Genomic DNA, 26622 nt, shown 5'->3' with positions numbered 1-26622 from the left:
CAAGATCTTTAAATGAAAGGAATAATTTGATTTTGGCAATAGTGCAAAGCTGCATTAATTTATTTGTTGAACTTGAAGGTGGAATCAAATATCACATCAAGGAATTTGACGTGGGGTTTAATGAGGCCGAATAAATTACCTATTGGAGATAATTTTGGTCAAATTAGGGGACCAATTAGGATAACCTCAAATTTGTCTTCATTTAGCTGTAAGAAGATTTGACCCATCCAACACTTTGTCCTATAGACAGTTAGTGGGGCTGGCTATCTTTGATTGATCGTTAGGTTTCAAGGGGAGATAGAACTGAGTATCATCGGCATAACAGTCGAAAGAGATACCATGTTTTTGAATGAAATGACCAAGGGGAAGCATGCATAAAGAAGAGAATTACACCTTTGGAGTTTACAGGTGCCATTTTTCAACATGAGGACCAGACTTGTTCCAATGAAAATCAAGGAAGCCATCGAGGCTGAAAAAGAATAAAACATTAAGGGACATCACCCAAACCGTAGGATTTCCAAAATCAACAGTTTGGAAGAAAGAGCTCAGTCATGAGTAATGAGCTCAGTAAGGGACTGGTGTTCCATGGAAGACCTCCACTGCTGATGGCAGAAAAATTCTCAACATAATGATAACAAAATCCCCAAACGCATCTCCAACTGATCAGGAGGCAGGTGGACATGTCAATGACTACTATCTGCAGATCACTTCGTGAACAGCAGTACTGCAAGACGCAAAGGTGGTGCGCTTTGGATCTTGGGCAGTTCCTTTACGCCTCCGCACTTTGTTTCTGCCATCACTCTGATACAGGTTCATCTCGGCCTCATCTGTCCACAAGACCATTTTCCAGAATCCTGCAGGATCTTTTAAATACTTCTTTTTTTTTAAACTTTATTTAAAATTTTATGACATGAATAAAATAAAAATTACATTTAAAGAAATAATAAAAAATAAGATAATAAAAATTAGAATACTACATCATTAAACTACACAAATTAACCCCCCCATAATTATAACACAACATTAATCATCTAATTTAAAATTAATCCAACCCGCCCCCCCAAATAAAGAGTGAAGAATTAATTAACAATGTTGTAAATAAAATAGAAAAAACCCCACTTACAAAAAAAAGGATAAAACTTAACAACAAAAAAAAATATCAATACTAAAATAATACCCTTTTTTAAATACTTCTTGGCAAACTAATTTGGCCATTCTTTCAGTGGTTAATTAGTGGTTGGTATCTTGCAGTGTTTCTGTTCATGAAGTGTTGTAGTCGTTGACATGTTCACGGCTGCCTTCTGAAGAATGTTTCCGATCTGTTGGACATATGTTTGAGGATTTTTCTTCATTATGATAAGAATTCTGTCATCAGATTGGAGTCTTTTTTGGAATGCCAGTCCCTTTGCGATTACTGAGCTCACCAGTGCACTCTTCTTCTTAATGATGTTCCTAACTGTTGATTTTGGTCATCCTAAGGTTTGAGTGATGTGTCTTACTACTTGCCTCATTTTTCTGGAAGCCTAGCTCTCTTATACAGTAAGTTTTCCCCACCTTATCTGAAGGGCTGAATTCCAAAAGTTCCATTAACCAAACTTCTTTGCGGTAGCGACATGACATCACAAGTTGGGAAAAAATGATCGCCCAACTTGCTCAAGCAGGGTTCTGATGCTCTTTTGGCGCCAGTTTGGTAACAACAGAGCTCAGAACCAGCCCGAAAGACGGGCACTGAGTGGCTGGATGTCAGCTCAGAGAAGCAGGCTGGAATCTCGAGCCATTGGTGAGTGACTGGACAAAGTTGGCAGGTCAGGCAGCATGGGGAAAAATTAGAATGCTGTTTGTCCTTGTTTCAGGTAACTCCCTCCCCTCTCTTTCCATTTCTTCTTTACCCTCCACTGTGCTTGGTTTACAAACTGTATGCCGCTGTCTCCCAGCTGCAAGTGGTCAGAAGAATTCTTTGTCCCGGAGTCGTCAAGGAGAGTGGCCTCCCAGGCAGAAGCAGGGACCTCGGGCTCCCAGACAGGAGCAGGAACAGTAGTTGGGCCTGTTGGCGGTGGGGAGGTATTGGAGACCAGCAGCGGCGATGGGGAGGTGTCGGGGACTGGCGGCGGCTGATGCTACTGTGCTGTTTTTGGGCTTTTTTTGTTTTGTTCCAATGACCCAGTAATTGAAAGGTCAGGTCCCAAGCATTTCAGATATGGGAAAACATCTGTACCTGCACCAATGAAGCAATTAAACATACCTGAGTACTCACAAGCACCTGCAAAGCCAAATGTCCCAAACCTTAGGGTGCCCTGAAATGAGGGGATTATGTCTGAAAAGTGTTGTAATTTCTACAGGGTCAAACCAAAATGTAGACAAATAACAATGAGTAAAATCTGGAATGTGCACTTGAATTGCATGAATTGTTTGAATACAAATGTAAAACTGTGGAGCACAGGTGCAAATAATGGAAGAAAGTGTCTTTGTCCCAAACTTTACGGAGTGCACTGTAAATGCTAAGGAGGGAATAGAAACGCTAAATGTCCCTTTTCACTATTCTAAGTTTATGCAATGAATTTGATTGTGAAGTTTACCTCTGGGATTAGATTATAAAGGCATCATAAATAGGAAGCACACAGTCTTGCCTGATGAGCTGGAATGTGAAAATATGTTGTTCTCTTTTGACTCTGCAATTTTCTTTAACTGTCCAGGCCAACCTGCACGCACTGATCCAGCTGAAACCAGCTTTAACCCACCTTGGAGACAAAGGCTTGCTACTGCTCCTCCGGTGAGTACAATAGGTTAAAAGTTTGTGGTCTCCTTCTTGTCCACATTTTTAATTGGCTGCATATCTAACACTCATGCAGGACAGAAAGACCAAACAAGACTTGCCTGAGGCAGCTTTGCCCTGTCTTATTCAACTTGGACCCATTACAGAAGTTCAAATTTATTAGCATCTGACTGTGCATTGGCAACCCAACAAAACAGCATTATGTGCACACATAGCACATTTAGACACAAATATTTAGATCTATTTTAAATTATATATTTTGGAAAATTTGCTCAGTTACACAACCTGCAGGAAGAAGCAATTTCTCAGCCTGGCAGTCCTGATTTTTGATGCTCTTGTACAGCCTCCTTGATGCTTGTTGGTCAAAAGATACTATGTGCTGTCAATGTTTTAGGTGCGGTGTAGAGACGGGAACCTTTGTGCACTCAACTTGGTCATGCTCTAAGGTGAGGAGGCCCTCTTGGGTAGAGCTAGGCCAAGCCCTTGAAAAAATTCATGGGTAAAGAATTCCCACAGGACCCAGAACTATTCCCTTTGGGAAATATGGACATAAGGTTTATGATGAAGTTGTCCAAATTTCAAATCCAATTTGTGTTGATTACTTTGGCGGTGGCCAGCAAGTGCATAGCGGTTACTTGTAAGTCGGATTCTCGTCTAGGCATTGCGTGCTGGAATGCGGAAATGCAGAGCTGTGTTCCCCTGGAAAAAATGACCTATGGCATAAGGAGGAAATCTAACACTGTAGCGACACACATTTGCAAGGGCGAACCAGCCCAGCTTGTCATTTGTGGTCGGTGGGGCAGCCGCAGCAAGGATGGCATCACGGAACCGTCTCTTCCGGTCCAGACTGGAAGGACCCGTACATCCTTGCGTCATTGGGATGCAAGCGCCGGGACATTAGGGGCAGGGCTGAGGACGGGCTTAAAGGCTGCATCGCAGAATTCAAAATAAAGCATTTGTGATACTTGAGCTCACAGCCTGTTGTCTCAGTTTCTTCGTTGCGCTCTCTCACAACTCGCTACATTGGTGGCCCCGAAGAGTCTCCACATCCTGAAGACTTGATACAATGGAACAAGTAGCTGAGGGTGCTGTTGCATTGAAAAGCTGCCAACTTTCTGGACGAACAGGCCCTGCACTTGGTTTGGCCAAGCAGAGGCCCAGTTCCAAATCAAACCGATAACCTCAGATTCTTTTTTTTTAAATTTTTTTATTTTTCACACTATAGATCACATTATTCAAGATGTACACATTTCTCCTTTCAAATATATACAGTGTCATTTTCTCCCCCCCTCCCTCTTCCCCTCCCCCCCACCTCCCCCTCCATCCATTCAAAACTCTGAGTCCAAGATACATCAAACCCATCAAACAATGTTGTCACTCAACATTAACGAACAAAAACTTCCACTGAGTCAATTCTTTCCATTCTCTTTTCCTTTTGTCATTTTAGGTGATAGATGTCCCGGTAGGTTTTCTCTATTATATTCCATGTACGGCTCCCATATTTGTTCAAGTAATGTTATATTATTTCTTAAACTATATGTTATTTTTTCTAATAGAATGCATTTATTCATTTCTATATACCATTGCTGTATTTTCAAATTATCTTCTAATTTCCAGTTTGACATAATACATTTTTTTGCTACAGCTAGGGCTATCTTAACAAATTTTTTTTGTACACCCTCCAAATCAAGTCCAAATTCTTTATTTTTTATGTTACTTAGGAGGAAGATCTCTGGGTTTTTTGGTATATTGCTTTCTGTAATTTTATTTAATATCTGGTTTAGATCTTCCCAAAATTTTTTCACCTTTTCACAAGTCCAGATTGCATGAATTGTTGTTCCTATTTCTTTTTTACAACGAAAACATCTGTCAGATACTGTTGGATCCGATTTATTTAACTTTTGAGGAGTGATATATAACCTATGTATCCAATTATATTGTATCATACGTAATCTCGTATTTATTGTATTTCTCATCGTTCCTAAACATAACCTCTCCCAAGTTTCCTTTTTTATCTTTATGTTTAGATCTTGTTCCCACTTTTGTTTAGTTTTATCATTTATTTCCTCATTCTCCTTTTCTTGTAATTTGATATACATGTTTGTTATAAATTTTTTAATTATCATTGTGTCTGTAATCAGATATTCAAAATTGCTTCCTTCTGGTAACTTCAGACTACTTCCCAATTTATCCTTTAAATAGGATTTCAATTGGTAATATGCCAGCACTGTATCTTGAGTTATATTATATTTATCCTTCATTTGTTCAAAGGATAATAATTTATTCCCCGAAAAACAATTTTCTATTCTTTTAATCCCTTTTTTCTCCCATTCTCTAAAAGACAGGTTATCTACCGTAAAAGGGATTAGCTGATTTTGCGTCAGTATTAGTTTTGATAATTGGTAGATTGTTTTATTTCCTTCTACATGAATCTTCTTCCAAATATTAAGCAAATGGTGCAATACTGGAGAATTCCTATGTTTTACCAATTTTTCATCCCATTTATATAATATATGTTCAGGTATCTTCTCCCCTATTTTGTCTAGCTCTAATCTAGTCCAATCTGGCTTTTCTTTTGTTTGGTAAAAATCTGATAGATATCTTAATTGTGCGGCTCTATAATAATTTTTAAAATTTGGCAGTTGTAAGCCTCCTTGTCTATACCATTCTGTTAATTTATCTAGTGCTATCCTCGGTTTTCCCCTCCTTTCCATAAAAATTTCCTTATTATTTTCTTTAACTCCTTAAAGAATTTTTCTGTAAAGTGTATTGGCAGTGCCTGAAATAAGTATTGTATCTTTGGAAAAATGTTCATTTTAATACAGTTTATCCTTCCTATTAGTGTTAATGGTAAGTCTTTCCAATGCTCTAAATCTTTTTGTATTTTTTTCATTAGTGGATAATAATTAAGTTTATATAGATGGCTGAGGTTTTTATTTATTTGTATACCTAGGATTCGTTTTGCTTGCATTTGCCATCTAAACGGTGATTCTTTCTTGAATTTTGAGAAATCCACATTATTCATTGGCATTGCTTCACTTTTATTTGCATTAATCTTGTATCCCGACACTTCTCCATACTCCTTCAATTTCTTATGTAATTCTTTTATTGATGTTTCTGGTTCCGTTAGGTATACTTTAACATCATCTGCAAATAAACTGATTTTGTATTCCTTGCCTTTTATTTTTATACCTTTTATTTTATTTTCTGTTCTTATCAGTTCTGCAAGTGGTTCTATGGCTAACGCGAACAATAAGGGCGATAGTGGGCATCCCTGCCGTGTTGACCTGCTTAAGTTAAATTGCTTTGATATATATCCATTTACTGTCACTTTCGCCAATGGCCCCTTATATAATGCTTTAATCCAATTAATATATTTCTCTGGTAAACTAAATTTTTGTAGTACCTTGAATAAATAATTCCATTCTACTCTGTCGAAGGCCTTCTCTGCGTCTAAAGCAACCGCTACTGTTGGAGTTTTATTTCCTTCTACTGCATGAATTAAGTTAATAAACTTACAAATATTATCTGTTGTTCATCTTTTTTTTATGAATCCAGTTTGGTCTAGACTTACTATTTTTGGTACATAATCAGCTAATCTGTTTGCTAATAATTTAGCTATTATCTTGTAATCTGTGTTAAGTAGAGATATTGGTCGATATGATGCTGGTGCAAGTGGATCTTTCCCTGCCTTTGGTATTACTGTAATTATTGCTGTTTTACATGAATCTGGTAAGCTTTGTGTTTTATCAATCTGGTTGATTACTTCCAGGAGGGGAGGAATTAATAAATCTTTAAATGTTTTATAGAATTCTATTGGGAGACCATCCTCTCCTGGTGTTTTATTATTCGGCAGATTTTTTATTGTACTTGTATTTCTACTATTTCAAATGGTTCTATTAATTTATTTTGTTCCTCTGTTTGTAATTTTGGTAGTTCAATTTTAGTTAAGAATTCATCTATTTTGCCTTCTTTCCCTTCGTTTTCAGTTTGGTATAATTGTTCGTAGAATTCTCTGAAATTTTCATTAATTTCCGTTGGATTATATGTGATCTGTTTGTCTTTTTTCCTTGATGCCAATACCATTCTTTTAGTTTGTTCTGTCTTAAGCTGCCACGCTAGAATTTTGTGCATTTTTTCTCCTAGTTCGTAATATTTCTGCTTTGTCTTCATTATATTTTTCTCCACCTTATATGTTTGAAATGTTTCATATTTTATTTTTTTATCTACCAATTCCCTTCTTTTAGTAGTGTCTTCCTTCCTTGCTAATTCTTTCTCTATATCTGCTATTTCCTTTTCCAACTGTTCTGTTTCCTGATTGTAATCCTTCTTCATCTTAGTTATGTAACTTATTATTTGCCCTCTGATGAACGCTTTCATTGCGTCCCATAATATAAACTTATCCTTCACTGATTCCGTATTTATTTCAAAATACATTTTAATTTGTCTTTCTATGAATTCTCTAAAATCCTGTCTTTTAAGTAGCATGGAGTTTAATCTCCATCTATACATTCTTGGAGGGATGTCCTCTAACTCTATTGTTAATATCAAGCGTGAATGGTCCGATAATATTCTAGCTTTATATTCTGTTTTCCTAACTCTATCTTGTATATAAGCTGATAACAGGAATAAATCTATTCTTGAATATGTTTTATGTCTATCCGAATAATATGAATATTCCTTTTCCTTTGGGTGTTGTTTCCTCCATATATCCAAAAGTTGCATTTCTTGCATCGATTTAATTATAAATTTGGTTACTTTATTCTTTCTGTTAATTTTTTTCCCGGTTTTATCTATGTTTGAATCCAAATTGAGATTGAAATCCCCTCCTATTACTATATTCCCTTGCGTATCTGCTATCTTCAGAAAAATATCCTGCATAAATTTTTGATCTTCATTAGGCGAATATATATTAAGTAAATTCCAAAACTCCGAATATATCTGACATTTTATCGTTACATATTTTCCTGCTGGATCTATTATTTCCTCTTCTATTTTAATTGGTACATTTTTACTGATTAATATAGCCAGTCCTCTAGCTTTTGAGTTATATGACGCTGCCGTTACATGTCCTATCCAATCTCTCTTTAATTTCTTGTGCTCCACTTCAGTTAAGTGTGTTTCTTGCACAAATGCAATATCAATTTTTTTTCTTTTTTTCAGTAAATTTAGCAGTTTCTTCCTTTTGATTTGGTTATGTATTCCATTAATATTTAAAGTCATATAGTTTAATGTAGCCATTTTATACTTTGTTTATCTTTCCCTTCCGTTTCCTCATCATCACCTTTCCTTCTCATCCATTTCTGCTTTCTTTCTTTGAACAGTTTATAAGACAACATTTTTAACACATCAAACATTCCCCTTATTCTCCTACCTAATATTTCTTTAACCCCATTGTCCCCTCCCCTTCCTGAGTTGCCCATTATCCCTTGTCGGGCAACCACATTTCCCCTCTCCATTTGGATTTGCGAATTCACTCGCAAGCGTCAACTGATTTTGCAGTGACCGTAATTTCTCCCCACCCAGTCCCCCCAGAAAAGATTTCAATTTTTATATACAACAAAGGTCACTCTCTAAATTCCCTCTTTACTCCTCTCTTCCCCTTTTTTTACCTCATTAATTCTTCTCTATACACTATATATTTTCTTTTAAATGCACATACACTTATGTAATATATGTATTATATATGTATATAGTCCTATACACACGTCTTTTTAGTTTGCAGTCTTTTGTACTCTCGTTACATGTCTTCATCTCTCAGTCTATTTTGTAATTGTTCTGCAAATTTTCGTGCTTCCTCTGGATCCGAGAATAGTCTGTTTTGCTGTCCTGGAATAAATATTTTCAATACCGCTGGATGCTTTAGTATAAATTTATACCCTTTCTTCCATAAAATTGCCTTTGCTGTATTGAACTCCTTTCTCCTCTTCAGGAGTTCAAAACTTATATCTGGATAAATAAAAATTTTTGCCCTTTGTACTCCAGTGGCTTGTTGTCCTCTCTTACTTTCTCCATTGTTTTCTCCAGTTCCTTTTCTCTTGTAGTATATCTTAGGAATTTTACTAAAATGGATCTTGGCTTTTGTTGTGGTTGTGGTTTAAAGGCTAATGCTCTATGTGCCCTTTCTATTTCCATTTCTTGCTGTAGTTCTGGACATCCTAGGATCCTGGGGATCCAATCTTTTATAAACTCTCTCATATTCTTGCCTTCTTCATCTTCCTTAAGGCCCACTATCTTTATGTTATTTCTTCTGTTGAAATTTTCCATTATATCTATTTTCTGAGCTAACAGTTCTTGTGTCTCTTTAACTTTTTTATTAGATTCTTCTCATTTCTTTTTTAAGTCCTCTACCTCCATTTCTACTGCTGCTTCTCGTTCTTCCATCTTGTCCATTCTCTTTCCCATTTCTGTTAAGGTCATATCTATTTTATTCACTTTCTCTTCTGTACTGTTTATTCTTCTTCTTAAATCATTAAATTCCTGTGTTTGCCATTCTTTAAATGAATCCATGTATCCTTTAATAAGAGAAAATATATCCATTGTCTTGCCTTTCCCTTCTTCTTCCATTTCACTGTATTCTTCCTCTTCCTCCTCTTCTTCCTCTGGGATAACCTCAGATTCAATGAGATACTTCTACATCGTCAGCTCGCTCGACCAGGAAGCTGCCTCATGAGTCGATGATCTCATTCAGGCACCGCTAGAGGAAGGTAAATGCATGGCTCTGAAAAACCTCCTCATTAGCACGTACAGCTTCTCGTGACATGAGAGAGCAGCCAGGCTCCTGCATTTGGACTGCCTAGGGCCTCATGGATGAAATGCTAACACTGGCAGGAGGGCACAAGCACTGCCTCATGTTCAAACAGGCATTTCTCGAGCAAATGCCCAAAGACATCAGACTCCTGTTGGCTGGGACGGATTTCAGCGACCCACACACTCTTGTGGCGCGAGTGGATATTCTCTATTGTTCCAAGTGCAAAGCCATAGACTTGATTAACTGTGTCACACGATCACCAGAGAGGACAAAGTCCAAATCCAGTCCACTGCGTGAACAAGCCCTAACCCGCCAGAAAACAGAGAGCCATTCTGAGCTGGTGTTTCTATCACAAACATTGAGGGGGTGTCTGCACGCAGGTGCTGCCAGCCTTTTTTGTTCCCGGGAAATGATGGGGGCAGCCGCCATTAATGGCTGCAGCAGCTGGCCGACCGAACAGCTTTCTCTGCATCTGGGACAGCATCTCCACTGGCCCACCACTGCATTCATAGGTCCGCCACCTGCCCCAGACAAACTCCGTCTTGCCAAGGAAGAGTTCAGGCGCATGGAGGAGCTCGGCTCGTCCGTAGTTCCAATAGCCCATGGACATCACCCCTTCACTTAGTGCCCAAGTCCAATGGCAGCTGGAGACCCTGTGGTGATTACAGATGTTGCAATGACACTATCCAATTCCCCATATACAGGATTTTGCAGCGAACCTCCATGGCGCAAAGCTTTTCTCCAAAGTTGACTTAATCTGAGGATATGTCCAGATCCCCGTGCACCTGAATGACATCCAAAAGTTAGCTATCATCATCATCCCGTTGGGTCCATTTGAGTTCTTAGGCATGCTCTTTGGTTTAAAAAACGCGGCGCAAACATTTCAGTGCCTCATGGACGCAGTTGGCAAAGATTTGCCTTTTCACCTACCTCAGTAACACCCTGGTAGCCAGCAACTCGCCTGTGACACATCACCACCAGCTTTTACTCTCGTCGCACAGTTTGTCCTTACCATTAACGTGCAGAAGTACCAGTTTGGCCCCATGGAAATAGACTTTCTTGGCCACAGAATTACCACTGCCGGTACCTCTGCTTTACCAGTCAAAGTAGATGCCATGTGATGCTTTGCCAGATGGACAACACTGAAGGGCCTGCAGGAGTTCGTGGGGATGGTAAATTCCTACAACAGATTCATCCCTGCAGCAGCTAAGATTATGCTCCCTCTCTTCACATTAATGTCGGGCTTATCGAAGGAGCTCAAATGATCGATGCGACTCACTCCGCTTTCGAGCAGACCAAAGAGGCCTTGGCCTACAAAACTATGGTAGTGCACCCACAAATGGTTGTACCGACGGCCCTCACAGTCAACGCGTCCAACACAGAAGTTCATTGAATGACTCGTGGCGACCCTTTGCTTTTTTCAATCAGCACCTGTGGCCACCCAAAATGAAGTACAGTGCATTGACCGGGAACTGCTCGCCCTCTACCTGGCTGTCTTCCATTTCTGCTACTTCCTTGAAGGGTGTCCGTTCACTGTCTACTGTGACAGAATATATAGAAATATTTTTGGGAGATAAATTGGGAAAGGTTAGAGTAGGTTACCTACAAACACTTTCAAACAGATCTTATTTGAAATACTGGAGAATTCATATCCAGAGTGACTTTACAGAAACTTTGAAGAAGGCCGATGGAGACTTCACAAGTAGGTGTTAATTGGACTGACGTCAGATGCAAGGATCGACAACGAGATAGACAACAGACTCGCCAAGGCAAATAGCGCCTTTGGAAGACTACACAAAAGAGTCTGGAAAAACAACCAACTGAAAAACCTCACAAAGATAAGCGTATACAGAGCCGTTGTCATACCCACACTCCTGTTCGGCTCCGAATCATGGGTCCTCTACCGGCATCACCTACGGCTCCTAGAACGCTTCCACCAGCGGTGTCTCCGCTCCATCCTCAACATTCATTGGAGCGCCTTCATCCCTAACGTTGAAGTACTCGAGATGGCAGAGGCGGACAGCATCGAGTCCACGCTGCTGAAGATCCAGCTACGTTGGGTGGGTCACGTCTCCAGAATGGAGGACCATCGCCTTCCCAAGATCGTGTTATATGGCGAGCTCTCCACTGGCCACCGTGACAGAGGTGCACCAAAGAAAAGGTACAAGGACTGCCTAAAGAAATCTCTTGTGCCTGCCACATTGACAACCGCCAGTGGGCTGATATCGCCTCAAACCGTGCATCTTGGCGCCTCACAGTTTGGCGGGCAGCAACCTCCTTTGAAGAAGACCGCAGAGCCCACCTCACTGACAAAAGGCAAAGGAGGAAAAACCCAACACCCAACCCCAACCAACCAATTTTCCCTTGCAACTGCTGCAATCGTGTCTGCCTGTCCCGCATCGGACTTGTCAGCCACAAACGAGCCTGCAGCTGACGTGGATATTTACCCCCTCCATAAATCTTTGTCCGCGAAGCCAAGCCAAAGAAAATGGAATGAATGGACTATTGTCTTTAAAGCAGCAGCAGAGACGTGATGGCTTTTCACAAGAGTGCTCAGAGAGGTCACTGATGGGTTCTTGTTACCTAAAAACAACAGATGAACCAGAAGACTGACTCCTGTTGTTTCATGGAGAAGGTCAGGTGGTTTTTGCAAGCGGAGAGAGATAGTGGCCTCTGACTGAGGGTCAGAGTGTGAGAGAGGGAGAGAGAAAGCCGTGACGAGCAGCAGAGGTTTGCTGGAACTGAAACAGAAGCTTCAGAGTGGAAAAAGGCTAGAAGACTGACTGTCTAATGTTTCACTTGGAATAAGTGAAACAGAAAGGAACTCTGTGGTGATCTGAAAGAAAGAGGTTATGATGTGGAGAACCCTGATGGGCCAAGTTTCTTCAGCAAGGCACTGAGGTGACTGAGGGAAGTTCCTCCATTGTGGATGTCCTGGAACAACACATCTCTCTCTACAAAACCTACAAGAGCTTTCTTGAGCGGTAACTATTTACCTTTCGAGCACCAAAGCCTGGTGAACTTTATACATGTTCTGTGCACAGTATAAGAATTGCCTGCAACCAGTGAACTTGGAAGAATGAGAAGTGAGATTGGACTCTGTACCAAAGAACTTTTCTAAACTTACCACACATTACACATACGTGCACTTAGAAAGGGTTAATTTAGGCTAAGTTAAGTAAGTTAATAATAATAATATTTAAGTTAAAGTTTGTTTTTATTTTCATGTTTAAAGATAATTAAAAGCAACTTTTGTTTAAGTAACCATTTGTCTTGGTGAATATCTTATTGCTGCTGGGTTTTGGGGTGTAACACTACACTAAACACAAACCGCTTATTTTTGCCTTCTCAAAGTCCTCCAACCCGTGGTCTGCCCGACATCAAAAACCTTTATCCTACGTCTCTGAATTCACTGCTACCTGTTAGGAGCCGAGAGGACCCCAAAACCCAGCAGCAATAGATATTCACCAAGACAAATGGTTACTTCAACAAAAGTTGCTTTTACTTATCTTTAAACATGAAAACAGGATCAAACTCTAACATTACTATTCTTAACTTAACATAACTTAACCCTCCTCTAATTCTAAGTGCATATGTTTGTAATGTGTGTCTAAGTTTAGAAAAGTTTTTTGATTCACAGTCCAATCTCACTTCTCACTCCTCCAAGTTCATTGGTTGCAGGCAATTCTTTTACTGTCCACAGAATTTAACATTTCTGTGTCTTCACCAGGCTTTGGTACTTGAAAGGTAAATGGTTACCACTCAGGAAGGTTCTTGGTGGTTTTCAGAGAGAGATTTGTTGTTCACTGGACACCCACAACTGATTCCTTGTAACCAGCCGCTTCAGTGTCTTGCTGAAGAAACTTGCCCCATCAGGGTTTTCCAGATGATAACCTCTTTCTTTCAGGTCCCCACAGAGTTCATTTTTGTTTCCCTTATTTCAAGTGAAACATTAGGGAGCCAGTCCTCTCCTCTCGTATGAACCACAAGGGCTTTGACCAGGCTGAACTAAGCACTCACAACCCATCTTCAAAATGGGGTTTTCCCCAACAAGCTTTCCAGCTTGTCCTGTTCCAGTCCCAACTGTTGCTGCTGAACTGTAAAAACTCCAGACCTGAATCCCCCCCCCCACTCTCTCTCTCTCTCTCTCTGTCTCTATCTCTCTCTCTCTCTCTCTCTCTCTCTCTCTCTCTCTCTCTCTGCGAAAAGCTGTACACAGACAGCCTGTAGCTCCGTCTAAGTCTTTCATCTGTTGCTTTCAAACCAACAATCCATTAGTGAAGTTCCTTGGGCACTCTTCAAAGTTTTTGCAAAGACTCTCGGAGACGCCCTATCGGTCTTGGGCAGAACTCCAGTATTTTAAATGAGAACTGTTTTGAAATGTTTGTCTGTGACCTATGCTAAAAAAAACATGCCACACTTAATCTCCCAAAATCATATCTATATACAAAATAAAACACAACACAATCTGTCACATATCCATCATCTATTAGGAAAGCACAATGTGGTCGCAGATGCACTTTCCAGGCTGGCTGTCAACGCTATGTCGCAGGGCATCAACTACCATGATCTGGCTCGGGCCAACAGTGTGGACGACATTTCCCAGCTTCTAATATTTCCCAATTTTTAAAACATGATCTTCAAGGAAATGCAAGCATCGATAATCCGAATTGCATCTATCAGTCCAAATAAATCAAACTTCGTAATTGCAGCTTTAAATAGCTTTAAGTTTTCATTGATAAAACAAAAGCATTTTGAATAACTTCGTATTGACATTTTCATAACTTGAGTAAATAAAGCATTCAGTATAATAAAGATATAAGCTGATAAGAAACGATTAAGATGAATTCAAAGAAAAGTATTTTGACCTTACAATTCCTCCATGGTTCTTCCAAGAATGAGAAGAGAAGTCCCTGTCCGCACGGATATTACCACATATGACGCCATAGTAACTGTGGTAACACTGCAAAACAACCAACTTTCTTAAAAGGAAAGTCATAAAATAATCACAGACACAAAGTTTGGTGGTTGTGTAAAAACACATGCTGTAAAGTTTTGGGCTTGAGTCCGATAAAGGCACTGTTTGACCTGTTGAGTTTCTCCAGCATTTGTGTGATTTTTTTCACAAATACAAGGTTTCAACCCTTACAAACAGGATGACCCTGAGGTCATGGGGTTGCACCTCCAAGATGCCGATGGTGCTGCGCTCCTCTGCGACATTTCCATTGGCCAACTCCAACCTCTCAACCCCGCCCAATGGACAACAGTCTTCGTTGCACCCCTCAATCCGCACAACAGTGTGACTGGTGTCCACAAGATTTGGTGTGGAGTGGGTGAAAACCTGCACAGACGGCCAAGGTCCAGCACAAACCAAGCACCAACTCCAGCAGTTTGATTCCCTGACCAGCAGGTTCCAACACGTCCATCTTGCCAATCTTACCTCTGCCAATCTCCCGGGGTTGCGCTACCTACTCACTGCCATGGATAGGTTCACTCGTTGACCAGAAGTCATTCCCATTCCGAGACGTGCACCAGACCTTTCCTCACCACCTGGGTCTCCTGCTTCGGTGTTCTGGCAGATGTAACAACTGACCGGGGGTGCAATTTACCTCCACCCTGTGGACAGAACTCTCCAGACTCCTGGGCACCCAGCTGCATCACATCACAGTTAAACACACCAAAGCCGCCATTGCGACATGGTCAACCGTCCTGCAACTACCCCCGCATTTGTCCTCCTGTTTGTGCGTAGAGGCGTGCACAGGACTTTCCTTCAGCAACCTTATGAAGGTCCACACAGAGTGCTGCACAGAAACACTTCAACTTTCATCCTTGACGTTGGGGGCACTCTGGACCAGTTAAAACCAGCTCATCTGGACTTGTCCCAGCCAGTACAGGTTCCCCCATCTGTGCGCAGAGGTCAGCCGCTGAAACAGCACACCTCACCCTCGATGCATCCCGAGATCATCGGTGCCGGTTCTGGAGTGGGGGGGGGGGGGGTTGTGTGGTAATTAAATATTTGCACTGGCGAACTGGTCCCGCTTGTCACGAGCAGTTGGTGGGACAGCCACAGCAAAGATGGCGTTGTGGGACTGTCTCTTCTGGTGCAGACCGGAAGAATGCATACGTGCTTGCGTCATTGGGATGCAAGAGCTGGGATGTTAAGGACGGGCTTAAATGTTGCAGCGTGGAATTCAAAATCAAGCAGTTGTGATACTCGAGCTCTCGGCCTGTTGTCTCAGTCTCTTTGCTGCGCTCTCTCACAACTCATTGCAACACCTTCCTTAAAATTTGGCAACCGTACCTGCGTTATATAGGCCCAAAGATAAAGTGCAGTTCCTTGTCCTTCATAGCTCTGTCTGCTTCCACCTATCCTCTCCTTGGGGACCTGGGGACCAGCAGTGGGGAATTTGCTTTTACTTTTTCATAAGAATTTTTTAAGTGTAATTGTTTTGTTTCACTTTTTGGTCCTTGTGTCCTTAACTTTTCAGGAAGATAAAGGGATACTGATGAATGTTACAGGAATAAGGGATGAGGGCTAATTTTTTGTTGCCTTTTTTCTTTAAGGTGACTGTCTATTTAATTTTGTATTTTGAAAAGGGGGGAATTGAATTCGATGATGAAGCTTGTATATAATGGAGAATGTAGTGTGTTTTATTATGGATTGTTGACGGTGCTTGAATTTCAAAAATTATAAATAAAATATTCAAAAAAAACAACTGTGTGCTGTATGGAACATAGGAAGTAGGAACAGGAGTCGGCCAAAAATGGCCCATCGAGCCTGCTCCGCCATTCAATACGATCATGGCTGATTCAAAGGGCCCTTTGAAATTCTTTAAGCACAATTTAAATGTCAATAGAGGAAAGGAGATCCCAGTGATCTTCTAGGCCATTTTGATGATTCTCTGTATTGACCTCTGGTCTGATACATTGCAGCTACAGTCCCACACAATGATACGATCAGACAGGGCACTCTCAATTATGCTCCTGTAACTCTTTAATCTCCTTAGGAAGTATAGGTGCTTTTGCACTTTCCTGCCTAATGAGGATGTGAGTGAGTGAGTCCAGAATAGGTTGACCATTATGCACACCAAGGAACTTTGTGCTCTTTCCTCTTTCTGTGACGGAAGCATAAGAAAAACCTATTCAAGCATTTGAATTCCTGGTATAGTAATTCCATTAGTTTCATTCTCCAGCAATTTCTTTGGCTTGGCTTCGCGGACGAAGATTTATGGAGGGGTAATGTCCACGTCAGCTGCAGGCTCGTTTGTGGCTGACAAGTCCGATGCGGGACAGGCAGACACGGTTGTAGCGGTTGCAAGGGAAAATTGGTGGGTTGGGTGTTGGGTTTTTCCTCCTTTGTCTTTTGTCAGTGAGGTAGGCTCTGCGGTCTTCAAAGGAGGTTTCTGCCCGCCGAACTGTGAGGCGCCAAGGTGCACGGTTTGAGGCGAGATCAGCCCACTGGCGGTGGTCAATGTGGCAGTCCTTGTACCTCTTTGGTGCACCTCTGTCTCGGTGGCCAATGGAGAGCTCGCCATAGAACACGATCTTGGGAAGGCGATGGTCCTCCATTCTGGAGACGTGACCTACCCAGCGCAGTTGGATCTTCAGCAACGTGGATTTGATGCTGTCGGCCTCTGCCATCTCAAGTACTTCGATGTTGGAGATGAAGTCGCTCCAATGAATGTTGAGGATGGAGCGGAGATAACGCTGGTGGAAGCGTTCTAGGAGCCGTAGGTGATGCCGGTAGAGGACCCATGATTCGGAGCCGAACAGGAGCGTGGATATGACAACAGCTCTGTATACGCTGATCTTTGTGAGGTTTTTCAGTTGGTTGTTTTTCCAGACTCTTGTGTAGTCTTCCAAAGGCGCTATTTGCCTTGGCGAGTCTGTTGTCTATCCTTGCATCCGATGAAATGGTGCCGCCGAGATAGGTAAACCGGTTGACTGTTTTGAGTTTTGTGTGCCCGATGGAGATGTGGGGGGGCTGGTAGTCATGGTGGGGAGCTGGCTGATGGAGGACCTCAGTTTTCTTCAGGCTGACTTCCAGGCCAAACATTTTGGCAGTTTCTGCAAAACAGGACGTCAAGCGCTGAAGAGCTGGCTCTGAATGGGCAACTAAAGCAATTAAGGGACTGCTCTACCACTGCCACCAAAGGCTTCTGAGCCTGTCTGCTTTATATTATTGCTCCCCTGTTACTCTGATCTTTCTTTCCCTCCCTCCTTCACCCACCCACCCCTACATATTCACTGTCATGACGAGGGAATTTTCTCTGTAAAAGTCAAAGCTTGATGATGTGTTTAGATAGAAGTAGTTGAATTCTTTGGTCACAATGAAAACACGGAAGTGCTGGAAGGATTCAGTAGGTCTCGCAGCATCTATTAATTGGTGTTTCAGGCTTGAACCCTCCTTGAGTAAAAGGTTGGGGGAAGGAAAAGGTGCATGCTTCCTTAGTTTGCTCATACCTTGAGGAAGGGCTCAGGCCCGAAAAGTCAGTTGAACTTCTTTATTCCTTTGGACACTGCTCAACTTACTGAGTTCTTCCAGCATTTCTGCGTTTTTACTACACACACAGACTTGGCAGACTTTCGTGTTTCAAGCTTTGTTCATTTGTTTTCATTGGATCTCTGAAAGAATCTGGTTTAATTTTATAGATTTTTGTCCATTCCCAAAGGATTCTCCTACCTGAACGAAAGGGGTTATGTCACCAAACAGTTGGAAAAATGGCAGCAGGTGAGTGTAATAATTGTTCATTGACCAAAACTCTTTAGTGTTTCATTATAAAGTTGTTAATGAAATCATTTGCTGGAGTTTGACATTTTGTAACCTGTTTTGGGGCTTGCATGTGGATAATGTCAGTTCCTAAAGAGTGAGTCCAAGGAAACCAATGCAATGCTGCTGCACGTTCTTGGTCCTCTCCTTAAGATGGTCTGAATTGCGAGAGCCTCATGGGAAATAAGGCATGGATTATTTAGGATTGAAGTGAGGGGAAATTCTCTGAGTTATTGATCTTTGGAATTCTCTTTCCCAAATGGCTGTGGAGCCTCAGTCATTACATTGGTAACTTTCTGGATATGACAGAAATCATGGGATATGGTGCTAAGACAGGAAAATTCTGCTCAGATAGAAGATCGCCCATCATGTTGAATGGTAGAGTAGGCTTCAGGTGACAAATGCCTTCTCTTTCTCTGACCTGCCTATTTTTCAGGTGATCTCATTTCCTTGAAAAATTACTCCATTTTCAAAAAAGGTTTTTCCAGAGTACTTTGCGCAATAACCAAGAATCAATTGATTTTTCTTTTGGAATTCTATCCAATCCCTTTGCCACTGAAATCATGACTAATACTCCAAATTATCCTCGCTGACTATTGTTGCATGTTTCCTATAAATTTACCAGTGAACCCTGACCCTTTGGGCTATATCACTCAGAGTAACCTAGAGACATTTAGTTAATATTATTTGTTCTCCTATCATTATCAAAGTGTGTGCCATGGTTAGAGTGCCTGCAACCCAGATTCTTTTTTTTTCGAAACTTTATTTATTAATTTTAACATATGAAGAAAGTAAGTAATTCACGTATAGAAAAAATACAAAATAAAGTAATACAAGTACAAAGTAACATAGTTAATACAATACCATTCTCGGCATCTCCCCCTAACAACTAAAAACTAAGACTAAAAAAAACCTATTTTTAACCCCTAAACCCCCCCCCTCCCCACCCCCACGATAAAGAGTGAAGAATTAATACTATTAGTATAATAATAAAAAATATAAATCTTTAAAAAAAATCGATATATATATATAAAAAACAAAAAAATTAATTAAGTATTATTAATCCAAAAAATTTTTATTATATAAGAATATATATGAAAAAACCAAAAACAAAAAGAACTTAAAAGAAAAAAAAACAACTAATAAAAAAAAACTAAAAAAAGAAAGAAAAAAAAGAAAACATATATATAGAAAAAATATATAATAAAAAAAGTTTTTTAAAGAAAAAAAATGATTAATTCAAACTTATTTAAATTGTATATGATCAATAAATGGGATCCATTTTAACTCATAAAAAGACATCTTATCTTGTATAGAAAAAGATATTCTTTCCATAACCAAACAAAACTTCATCTCTGAATACCACCTATCTAAAGACAATACATTTCTATTCTTCCAAGTAATCGCTATACATTTCTTGGCCACTGCCAGTGCTAAGTAAATAAGAGATCTGGTAATTATCTAATTCTAAATCAATCAATGGTTGCATATTCCCTAATAAAAATATATCAGGGTCTAATACAATATGATTATATAGATTATTAAATGCAGATTGAATACCTTTCCAAAATTGTTGTAACCGATCACACAACCAAACAGCACGTAAAAAAGTACCAGAAACCTGATCACAACGAAAACAAAGATCTGACTTACTAAAACCAAATTTTTTAAATTTTTCGGGTGTTAAATATAATTGATGCATAAAACTATAATTAATCATTGCCAATCTAGCATTACTCAATTTTCGAACACTATTACGGCAGATTTCAGACCCATCTTCTTCAGTTATTATTAAACTTAAATATTTTTCCCATTTCATTTTATCTTTATCCCAATCTATTTTACTTTCACTTTCCAACAAAATACGATACAAACCTGATATATAACCCTTTTTTGGAAATGAGAGCACATATTTCTCAATCAGTTTCAGACAGTAAATTCATTTGACAACCGCATACCTGTTTTACAAAGATCTTAACTGATAATACACAAATATAGAATCTCTTTTGCAATTCTACAAAAGAACAAAAATGACCTTATAAAAAACAGTCAGATAAATTATGTATTCCTTTCTCCTCCCATTGTTTCAAAATAGTATTAGATACCGTGAAAGGAACAAGTTGATTATTATATAATGGTAATCTTCCCGACCACTTATTTTTCAATCCCATTTTATGTAATTTACTTGTCCATAAATTCATTAAATGTTTCAATATTGGTACATCATAAGTTCGTAACAAATTTTTATTCCATCGAAATAAAAATTCATTCGAAAATTTTTCAGAAATAACTGCCAATTCTATCTGCCCAACTAGGCGTATCTTGTGTGGCCATTAATGCGCTAAGAAATCTAAATTGAGCTGCTTCATAATAAAATTGAAAGTTAGGTAGCCGTAACCCTCCAAATTGAAAATCCCACATCAATTTTTTCAACGCCACCCTAGGAAATTTTCCTTTCCACAAAAAATCCCTAATTACTTTATATAAATCCTTAAAAAATCTTTTTTGTAAACAACAAGGAATTGATTGAAATAAATATTGTATACGAGGAAAAATATTCATTTTTATAGTATTAATTCTTCCTAATAAACCCAAAGGTAAATCTTTCCATTTAACTAAATCTGCCTTAATCTTCTTCATTAAAGGAAGATAATTAAGTGAATATAAATTTTGGTAGTCAGTATTAACATTAATTCCCAAATATTTAATTTGTTTCGTCCACTTCAAATTCGTAATATTTCTAAACATTAAATAATCATCTTTACTAATTGATAAAATTTCACTTTTAGTCCAATTAACTTTATAACCAGATAATTGACCATAAATCTCTAAGGAATCTTGAAGTGCTGGCAGAGAAACATCAGGATCCACCAAATACAGCAAAACGTCATCCGCAAATAAATTTATTTTATAATCTTCATTCAAGACTCTCATACCTTTGATACTATCATTCTGACATTAATTGTGCTAGAGGTTCAATAATTAAAGCAAACAAGGCGGGTGATAATGGACATCCTTGTCTAGTAGATCTTGTTAAATTAAAGGATTCTGAAAGCAAACCATTAGTAACAACTCTAGCTTTCAGACCATTATTCAGAGCCCTAATCATACCAATAAATGAGAGACCAAACGAAAACTTTTCAAGTACTTTAAATAAAAACTTCCATTCTACTCTATCGAATGCCTTTTCTGCATCCAATGAAACCACCATTGGATAATTCTTCTGAGATTTAGATCTATTTATCAAAGTAATTAATCGTAGAATATTATCCGAAGCATACCTATTTTTTATAAAACCTGTTTGATCACGATGTATTATCTTTGGTAAATACTGAACCAACCTATTAGCCATAACTTTAGCCACTATTTTATAGTCTACATTTAACAAAGATATAGGACGGTAAGAAGCTACCTGTAAGGGATCTTTATCTTTTTTTGGTATAACTGTAATTATAGCATTAGAACAGGACTCAGGTAATTGAAAAGTATCATAAAGTTGTTGTATTACATTCTTAAATAAGGAAGATATATCAACATAAAAAGTCTTGTAAAACTCAATAGAAAAACCATCTCCACCAGGCGCTTTTCCATTTGGCATATCTTTTATAGCCATTTGAATTTCACTATCCGTAAAAGGTTTATCTAACTCTTGTCTGTCTTCTTGAGATAACTGTGGTAAATTAATATTTTTCAAAAAAGAGTCTATTGCATCTTCTTTTATCTCTTTACATTCAGTCAAATAAAGTTTTTTGTAAAAATTACAAAATTCATCGTTAATTTCTTTTTGACTAAAAGTAATACCCGATTTATTTCTAATAGCTGGTATAATCCTAGATAACTGTTCTTTTTTTAAATTGCCAAGCTAATACTTTATGAGCTTTCTCACCCCATTCATAAAATTTATTTTTTAAACGATTCAACAGACATTCAAATCGATATGACTGTAACTTATTATACTTCAACTTTAAATTAGTTAATTGAATCTTTTGGAATTCAGTAGCTTTCTTTTGAAATTCTTGTTCACAGATTGTTATTTTCTTCTCCAAATCCTCAGTTTCTCTAACTCTCTCTTTCTTCAGTTTGGATGCATAACTGATAATTTGACCTCGTAAAAAAGCTTTCATTGCGTCCCACAAAACAAACTGATCAGAAACAAAGTGAACATTAGAAATCCTCAATTTGTTTTCTCAAATAAACAATAAATTCTGGCTTTTGTAGTAACATAGTATTAAATCTCCATCTTAAAGTATGTTGTGTAACTTGAGAACTTTGATATTCCAGTAATAACAATGAATGGTCCGAGACTAACCTTGCCTTATAATCCACAGATATAACCTTATCCTGTAAATTTGCCGAAATTAAAAAATAATCAAGTCTTGAAAAAGAATTATGTCGAGAAGAATAAAAAGAAAAGTCTTTCTGTGTAGGATTAAATCTACGCCAAATATCAACTAAATTCAAATCTTTCATCATATTAGCCATATGTATCGCCATCTTAGATTTCTTAATTACCTTTGGATACTTATCCAATAACGGTTCTAATACCATATTTAAATCCCCCCCAATCATCACATTGGAATTAGCTTGTCCCAATAATAAAGATATTTCTGTAATAAAAGCAGTGTCTTCAACATTTGGAGCATAAACATCAATCAAAGTCCAGGCTTCATTAGAGATCATACAATTCAACTTAAGTAGTCTTCCTCCATTTTTCTCCTCGTCTTGCAATTGAAACGGTAAATTCTTATGTACCAAAGCCGCAACTCCTTTTGCCTTTGAATTAAATGAAGAATAGAAGACTTGTCCAACCCAGTCCCGCTTAAGTTTCAAATGTTCTTTATCTGTCAAATGAGTTTCCTGTAAAAAGGCCACATCTACTTTAAATTTTTTTAAATAAGCAAGTACTTTCTTACGCTTATAGGATTATTCAAACCCTGAACATTAAGAGAAGCAAATTTAAATTTCGACATGTCTTACAACAGTTAGAAAAAAAACCCCAACTCTTACCCCCTTACCCTGTCTTAATACGATCAAACAAAAAAAGCGTGGCAAGATGGCGTAAGGATCAGACGTGCCTTCCAGTCTTCTCCTGACTCTATCTTATTGTTTTGTCTAGAAATGCCCGTTAAAATTCTTTAAAAGTTTAGATAACTTCAGTGCTGTTAATTTAACTTCTGATGGTATAATTGGTGAAAAAGAGCAAAAGAAAACGACAACAGATCATCAAAAAACTACATTTTCCAAAAGTTCAAGTTTTGGAGCCTACCTGTAGAAAAGACACCGGGACTCAGCGTGAAATGGATCCCAGGAGAGAGGTACAGTGTTCGGATGTAGAGCTCTATGTTACATCAGTAGAGCCCCCTAAAGAGGGAGCCAAACAGCCTTTAGAACAAAGAGTTACTCAGGTTCGCACATGCGCAGTAGCATCTGACGGCAATGTTATGAATGAACCGCTTGTAGTATCATCAGCTGAAATATTACCAGCTGAAACACCGGCTGGGGAAAGGCATTTGTCAACTGTAGAGGTGGCGCTGCAAACTGCACCTCTTGAAATAGAAGAACCTATACAACTTGATGTACTGGGAGAACTTAATACATTATGGACTGGGGAAAACCCCGGCCAGCGTCCTCCAGTCACTGCTGGAGAGGCTGTGGCTGGGGTTTCCACACGCACTCATACTACAAGGAAGGCAACCAGAATGAAGGAAGGAACAGAAGATCCTTTGGTTATGCAGAAGAAGCAGGAATCTGTTGAGCCAGAATCTCCATCAATTGAAAAGATTCTTGTGAATCTCGAATCTAAATTATCTTGTACAATGCAGGGATTATCCAAGATTATGACTGAACTTGGTACTAGGTTTAATACCTGGTGAAAATACATTCTCAACAGATGGCTGAGTTTGGAGCTTTTAAGCTTGAAGTGAGAGATAAATTTAATTTGTGTGAAGAAGATATAGACGAAATACGGGATCAAGTTCTTGATGTGACCAAAATGGTCGAAGACTTACAAACTCAAAATAAAAATTTGGTGAAAAAGATTGATTATTTGGAAAACCAATCCAATCGGAACAATATAAAGATTATTGGTTTGCTGGAAGGTATGGAGGGACCAGACCCAAGAAAATTTTTTACTGAATGGATTCCGCAGGTGCTGGGTCAAGAACATTTCCCGGAAGGTATAATTGGGAACGTGCTCACAGAGCTTTGCATAGAAGACCTATTTCAGGTCAAAGTCCAAGACCTGTTTTGGTTTGTTGCTTGAATTATTATGACAGAGAAATAATTTTACGAGTGGCTATTAGAAATGCACAACAGAGAAAATCACCCTTGATGATTCAAAATAATCGAGTTTTCTTCTATGCGGATTTGAGTCAAGAGGTTATGTTCCAACGACAGGAATTCAGCCCTGCTAAAGAGTTGTTGTGGAAGAAAGTTTATAAGGCAACCTTTAGATATCCAGCTGTTTTGAAGGGTTTTCAAGATGGTTACCAACCAAAGTTCTTTGATTCTCCAAAGGAAGCTATAGCATTTGCTCAAGAGCTGCCAATCACTCAGTTTCAACAGAGATATAGTCTGCCGCGATCCAAGGAGACAAGAGATGGAAGAAAAGAGCCGTGCTCCAAGAAGGAATGGTCGTAATGGTGACTCGGCAGTTGGAGCTGATTAAAAGAAGAGTTGTCCTTTTGTTTTCTAATGCTTTTTTTTAAAAAAAAGGGATATTAAATAATGATGATGTTAGTTTAAGATGAAGTGAGAGTTGGGGGAGAGAACTGGATAGGCACTATTTCCTGAAAGTCATCTGCTACGTGTGAATTATCTCACACCCATTTTTTTTTGGGAGTTACCGCATTGCGCGGTTTAGATGGGAGGGGGTATTTTTAAACTCTGTTAGGTCTGCTTTGTTCGAGAATGAGTGAGTCAGACACCAGACTGAGTCAAAATCATGGTTCTTTATTACCGGATTGTAACACTTGCAACTAACAGTGTTAGTTGGAGAAGGCGCATTCTCCCGATATCAGCAAGTGGTGGTTTTTTTATACCTCAGGACACGCACTTAGTAAATTATCATACCATTACATTGTCCAATGAATAAGCTGTTGCTACCCTTCTCTGTTAGTCTGCTGCACATCATCTTGTTATTGCCACACTTATCTTGAGCGTACAAGGTCACACCTGCATTCCTGTTACTCCTTAGTACTGGGTGACTCCTTCTCCGGTCCCAACTCATGATGTTTTTACCTTACACCTCCTACCCGTTTTTTTTCTTTTTTTTTGTATTATTAGATTAAAGAGTGAAGGGGTTTTTTTTTTTGTTTAAATAATAAAAGTTTTTTTTCCTTTTTTTTCTCTGTAACCCAAATTCTAATCCAGCACTGTCGACAAGGAGTTTGTATGTTCTCCTGGTGACCTGCGTGGGTTTCCTCCAGGGGCTCCAGTTTCCTCCGACCCTTCAAACAGGCAGGGGTTGTAGGTTAATAGGGGTATTTGGGCTCATGGGCCAGAAGGGCCTTTATTGTGCTGTATGTCTTCATTAAAAATTTACCTCACTGATGATAGCATTGAGTATGTTGATTGTTAAATACCCAACCTTCCCTTCTTCAACTGTCTTATTTATTTGGAGACCAATCCAATAATTCCCTCTTATTCGGTGGTAGCTTTCTTAAGGGTTTATGTCCATGTCTTGTTCTGTAATTTTCCAAAAAAATATGCTTTATTCATAAAATGGTATCAGGTGTGTAATAAACACACAGAGAAGAGTGCAGCACAGGATGTAACCCTTGGGCCTATGATGTCTACACCAAACATGATGCCAAAATTAAACTAAATCCCTCTTTTCCACTCAGTGAGTGGTGGCAGAATGGAATGATCTTCTGAATGAGATAGTTGCAGCACAGTCCCTTCTGTCATTTCAGAGAAGGTTGGATGTGTACATGGAGGTGAGGGGCGGGGGGGGGGGGGGGTGTGGGTTGGAGGGTTATTGGCAGAGAGCGGGAGGTTTGAACTAGTGGAATTGTTCTATTGAACCGGTGCGGACTTGAAAGGCCGACATGGCCTGTTTCCGCTCCGTGAATGGTTATATGGTTATAGTTATTCCCTGTATATTCACGTGGCTACGATGTCTACACTAAAAATGATGCCAGAATTAAACTAAATCCCTCTATTCCCTGTATATTCACGTATCTATCTAGAAACCTCTTAAACACTACTGTAGTATCTACTTCCACCATTATTCCTGAATAGGATTTTATTCTTTAAATACATTCTCCATCCTGAGCATGCCTCTATGAACCATATCTCTCTTCTCGGGCATGTGAATTTTCCATGGAT

The 26622-nt window shown here is 39.1% G+C and overlaps 1 protein-coding gene across 8 annotated transcripts in view; it reads left to right on the top strand.

Annotated features, from left to right (window-relative positions):
- Positions 1-26622, top strand: part of LOC138735618 (rapamycin-insensitive companion of mTOR-like) — a 265357-nt gene that overhangs the window by 176266 nt on the left and 62469 nt on the right. For all 8 annotated transcript variants that reach the window (XM_069883715.1, XM_069883709.1, XM_069883692.1 and 5 more), the window contains 2 exons: positions 2694-2770; positions 18177-18255. In XM_069883715.1, the coding sequence (XP_069739816.1) occupies positions 2694-2770; positions 18177-18255 (156 nt within the window). The remainder of the gene's footprint in view (positions 1-2693; positions 2771-18176; positions 18256-26622) is intronic.

This window comes from Narcine bancroftii, chromosome 1, assembly GCF_036971445.1.
Source record: "Narcine bancroftii isolate sNarBan1 chromosome 1, sNarBan1.hap1, whole genome shotgun sequence".
Taxonomy (NCBI): Eukaryota; Metazoa; Chordata; class Chondrichthyes; order Torpediniformes; family Narcinidae; genus Narcine; species Narcine bancroftii.
Note: the sequence above shows the minus strand (reverse complement) of the source record. Positions and strands in the feature narration are given on the sequence as shown.